Here is a 5,156-nt window from a genome sequence, read left to right as displayed (position 1 = left end):
CATCGACGGAGATTGAGCTTGATGGAGTCAAATGAGAAGTGGATTTTCTCATTGCATGTATTCTTGGGGCATATGCATAGCAATTTAGATGTTGTTTAGTCTTCAAAATTACCTTTATTCCTCCCCACCAAAGAGCTAAAGCTGCCAGGATACCCCAGTTTTATGGATAGTGAAGTACCCCTCTGCCATCTCTTTCAGATGCTGTCTTCCTGATATTATACAAAGAATTATACTACAGGCACATATATGCCAAAGTCAGTGTAAGTATTTAAGTGTCACAGTGTTTTTGTTTTTTTAACTCTGTGCTATTTTTGTCCCTAGAACACAGTCATTTGTTTATATTGGTTCAGTGTCTAGGCGTGATTGGCCTGTTTTTGAGTTTTCTCTTAAGAAATGGTGGAAGGAACAGTTTAACCCAGAAAGCTGTTCCAGACACACCAACCTATATAACCTATGCATTCTTTTAAATTTATCTGTCCCCACAATTCTCCTGGACTGGGCAATCACCCATGCACTGGTTATAGGCTGCCATCCTCATAGGGTATTTCCAGGCACCTGCTGCTGCTTCTGCTTGGGGTTCTTTTTCCGTTCAGAGCACTGAGCCTCTGTTTCTCTGAAATGTACATAACACTGTCACTGTATGCCAAGCACAATGCTAGGCAGTTAGCACACATCTTCACATATGTCATTCTACTATCAATCGTGCAAAGTTGGCACCTGAGGTGCCAAGAGGTTACTTTTTCTCAAATTTATCCAGCCTAGTAAGTGACTAAACTCCTTGACTCTAGACCAGCTTGTTATAACAGCAATGTTCTACACATTATCCCAACTTTGGGCACTTGCTAGATTCTGTTCTTCCCGACTTCTAAATTACAGAGTGCGTGAAGTTTCTTTTTTTTCTTTTTTTTTTGAGACAGAGTCTCGCTCTGTCGTCCAGGCTGGAGTCCAGTGGCCCAATCTCAGCTCACTGCAAGCTCCGCCGCCTCCCAAGTTTATGCCATTCTCCTGCCTTAGCCTCCTGAGTAGCTGGGACTACAGGTGCCCGCTACCATGCCTGGCTGATTTTTTTTGTATTTTTAGTAGAGATGGGGTTTCACCATGTTAGCCACGATGGTCTCCATCTCCTGACCTCGAGTTCTGCCCGCCTCAGCCTCCCAAAGTGTTGGGATTACAGGCATGAGCCACTGAACCCGGCCTAGAGTGCCTAAAGTTTCTTAAAATGCCATCTGTACTATTTAAGGCCAGGCATGGTGGTTCATGCCTGTAATCCCAGCACTTGGGGCAGATCACCTGAGGTCAGGAATTTGAGACCAGCCTGGCCAACATGGAGAAACCCTGTCTCTACTAAAAATATAAAAATACAGAAATCAGCTGGGCGTGGTGGCAGATGCCTGTAATCCCAGCTACTTGGGAAGCTGAGGCAGGAGAATCGCTTGAACCCGGGAAGCGAAGGTTGCAGTGAGCCAAGATTGTACCACTGCACTCCAGCCTGGGTGACAGAGCGAGATTTTGTCTCAAAAAAAAAAAAAAATGCCATCTGTGTTATTTATATACACCAATGACTTAATCTCTATCTTTAGACTCAGTTGCCCCACTGAAGTCCAGACTTCTGTATTCAACTGTCAACATCTGTACTTGGCTGAGAGTCATCTCAAGCTTAACACATCTAAAACTGAATTCTTATTTTCCCATGGTAATCATCTCAATAAACGCTACCGTTAATTACCCAGTTAATTGGACTAAAAACCTTGGCATTATTTTTGACTTTTTCTGACATGAAATCCAGCAAATCCTGTTCAGTTCTGTCTTCAACATACTTCTTTTTGTTGTTGTTTTGTTTTATTTTGTTCTGTTTTTGAGACGGAGTCTTGCTCTGTCGTCCAGGCTGGAGTTCAGTGGCGTAATCTCAGCTCACTGCAACCTCTGCCTCCTGGGCTCAAGCGATTCTCCTGCCTCAGCCTCCCAAGTAACTGGGATTACAGGCATGTGCCACCACGCCTGGCTAATTTTTGTATTTTTAGTAGAGATGGGGTTTCGCTTGTTGCCCAGGCTGGTCTTGAACTCCTGACCTCAGGTAATCTGCCCGCCTCGGCTTCCCAAAGTGCTAGGATTACAGGCGTGAGCCACTGCACCTGGCCTTCAACATACTTCTGGAATCAGCCACTTTTCACTGCCACACTGCTGCTCACCTAGTTCAAGTCATTATCATCTCTTCCCTGAATTATTGCAGGAGCTGCTTACCTGGTGTCAGTTTCCACTCTTGGCTGTTTATTCTCAACATAATAACCAGCATGATCCTTTTTGCTACATAGTTTCATCAGGTCACTCCCTCCAATCCTACCATGACTTCCCAGCACATTTACTAATTCCAGGTTTTAGCCCTGTTTCCCTTCTCAGTCATTTCCTGAAACTTCCCCTCCCTCCCTGGGCTCCTGGCAGTATTTCCTGGCACTTCAGAGCACTTATCTCTTATACATTGTTATTATTTGTTTATTTTGGGGGAGGGAGTTTCCTCATCTACTAGAAGGTTGACTCCACCGGGTATGCATGTTGTCTTGTTCTCTAATGTAACCAGTACCTAGAATAGTAATGTCTGGTCATAATGGTGTTAATTGAGCATGTGTGTGCTTTCATGCATGTGTATAAATGAAGGAAATTGGCACCAGGATCTCTACCTAAGGAGGTCCTAGTTTCTCACAGGTACTCACACCTCTTCTTGAGGATCACTTGATAGGGCTAGAACTCCTGCCTTGACCATAGGAGCCACTGTCAGTAGTGGTAGGTGGAAAAGTGCTTGCTGCCAGAGTAAGGGGCCTTGTCTTTCTGGCATCCCAGTGGGATCTCTGACTACTTTATCTGATAGAAAGTAAAGATACCTGGCCGGGCGCGGTGGCTCGCGCCTGTAATCCCAGAATTTTGGGAGGCCGAGGTGAGTGGATCACAAGGTCAGGAGTTTGAGAACAGCCTGACCGATGTGGTGAAACCCCGTATCTACTAAAAATACAAAAATTAGTCAGGTGTGGTGGGGCATGCCTGTAGTCCCAGCTACTCGGGAGGCTGAGACGGAGGAATCGCTTGACCCTGGGAAGTGGAGGTTGCAGTGAGCTGACATCGCACCACTGCACTCCAGCCTGGGCTACAGAGCAAGACTCTGTCTCAAAAACAAAAAAGAGTCAAGATTCCTACTACTATTGATGCTGAAGTTTAGGTGCTTTGTGTATATGCTAAGAGTCTAGCCATTATGTGTACATTGCTTTTTTGGGAACACCATGACACCATAGCCCATAGTATAGCTGCTTTTACCACCTCTCATCTCTTTGTTCAGTCTGTAGATGAAGATTCAGCAGAAGTTTTTTGATGCTATAATCTTTTTATTAGGTACCAGGGCTCCCACATAAATGACCAGTTTTAAGCCCCTGGGGAGTAGTTTTTCATTGAATATGCTTAGATTGTGCTTAATGTACTAAGCACCTTACATAATTTTTTTTAAACATAGACCGGGTCTTGCCATGTTTCTCAGGCTGGTCTCAAACTCCTGGGTTCCGGTGATCTGCTCACCTCAGCCTCCCAAAGTGTTGAGATTACAGGCGTGAGCCACTGCACCCAGCTACATAATCTTACTTACTTGTGACTAGTCAACAATCTTTTGCCCACATTTTACGAAGAGATTAAATACCTTGTGAGAACCCCACAGTTGATAAGAGGTGGGACTGACTCCACAGTTGTTTCTTCTCCATCACAGATACATTGTTCATGGTATGGTTCCCCAGCTCAGAAACCGTCAGTGGTTCTCAGATGCAAGCAACATAAAGCCCAGACCAAGGGTCAGCCACCTTCTCTGTGGAGGGTCAGATAATAAATATTTTAGGCTCGCGGGCCATGATGGTTTCTGTCAAATCTGTTCAGCTATGTCTTTGTAGCAGTTATAACCAATATATAATGAGTGGGCATGGCTATGTTCCAGTAAAACTTCTTTATTTACAAAACAGGTGGTGGAATAGACTTGCAGGCCCCCTGACCTAGATTCTTGTTTGGCATTGGAAGACTGCTACATTCCTGGCCCATAGTCCAGTGATGCCCGGTGCAGCATTATCTTCTCTCACTCGCTAGCCTTTAGGTGCCACGATTTAACTTCTTCGCCTTTGCTAGTGTGATTTTTTTCTGAAACAGTTTTCCTTCTCTCTGCTTTGCCAGATCATCATGCCTGCTCTGAGGGTCGTTTAAGGTCTGTTGCCGTAGAACCTAACCTCATGTTGCAGTATTCAGTGCCTCGACTGCTATAGGACTTTCTGTCTTCCTTCTTACTTGCGTATTTACATACTAAGAAGGAGAGGACAGATACCAATTCTAATGTATTTGTTCACAGCTATCACAGTATACCATGGGTAAAACACATTAAAATTAAATATCTGTATCTTGATATCTCTGTTTTCTTTGCAGGGGGGACCTTCCTTGGAGCAGAGGTTTGAATCCTATTACAACTACTGCAATCTCTTCAACTACATTCTTAGTGAGTCTGAGATTTGGCCAAGGGGTTGTGTGTGGTTATGATGAGGTTCAGCATTGGCCTCCAGCTTTTTTTTTTTTGTTTTTGTTTTTTTTGTTTTAAGCAGGATCTTAATGTGTAGGTGGGAAAGGGGGAGGTCTTGTGATTCATGGTCCTTTTCAGAGAGAAATTACAAAGTATTCTGCAGCCTATGGAATGGGCAGAGTCATTGCTTTGAATTTGACTTTTCTGTGATCTCCTGCACAGATGCCGATGGTCCTGCTCCCCTTGAACTACCCAACCAGTGGCTCTGGGATATCATCGATGAGTTCATCTACCAGGTATCTGGTCAGCCTTAGCCTAATTTGAAATAACTGGTCCGTGCCAGGAATAGCTGTTGCTATTGTTTTTGTAAAAAAGCTGCATGGTGTAAAAATATCCCCATTATAGTGTAAAATGCCCCATGGCAGTAGACTCCAGTTTCAATTGGCTTTCTGAAGAGAAAGTGAAGCCTAAGCTCTCCAGATAGGAAGCTGGAAGTCGATAAGTTCAGCTCCTGACGGTCATCAAGCTCTTTTTTTTTTTTTTGAGACGGAGTCTCGCTCTGTCGCCCAGGCTGGAGTGCAGTGGCCAGATCTCAGCTCACTGCAAGCTCCACCTCCCGGGTTCA

At 44.5% G+C, this 5,156-nt stretch overlaps 1 protein-coding gene across 2 annotated transcripts in view; it reads left to right on the top strand.

Moving 5' to 3' along the window:
• Positions 1–201: 201 nt before the first annotated feature.
• The window catches only part of EIF3L (eukaryotic translation initiation factor 3, subunit L), a 37,602-nt gene continuing 32,647 nt past the window's right edge, over positions 202–5,156 (top strand). For both annotated transcript variants that reach the window (XM_011964260.1, XM_011964259.1), the window contains exons 1-3: positions 202–258; positions 4,441–4,510; positions 4,754–4,827. In XM_011964260.1, the coding sequence (XP_011819650.1) occupies positions 247–258; positions 4,441–4,510; positions 4,754–4,827 (156 nt within the window). In that variant the 5' untranslated portion in view covers positions 202–246. The remainder of the gene's footprint in view (positions 259–4,440; positions 4,511–4,753; positions 4,828–5,156) is intronic.

The sequence above is a fragment of the Colobus angolensis genome, unplaced genomic scaffold (assembly GCF_000951035.1).
Source record: "Colobus angolensis palliatus isolate OR3802 unplaced genomic scaffold, Cang.pa_1.0 Scaffold65, whole genome shotgun sequence".
Classification (NCBI taxonomy): Eukaryota; Metazoa; Chordata; class Mammalia; order Primates; family Cercopithecidae; genus Colobus; species Colobus angolensis.
The sequence above is the reverse complement of the archived record's forward strand: the minus strand, read 5'-3'. Positions and strand labels throughout refer to the sequence as shown.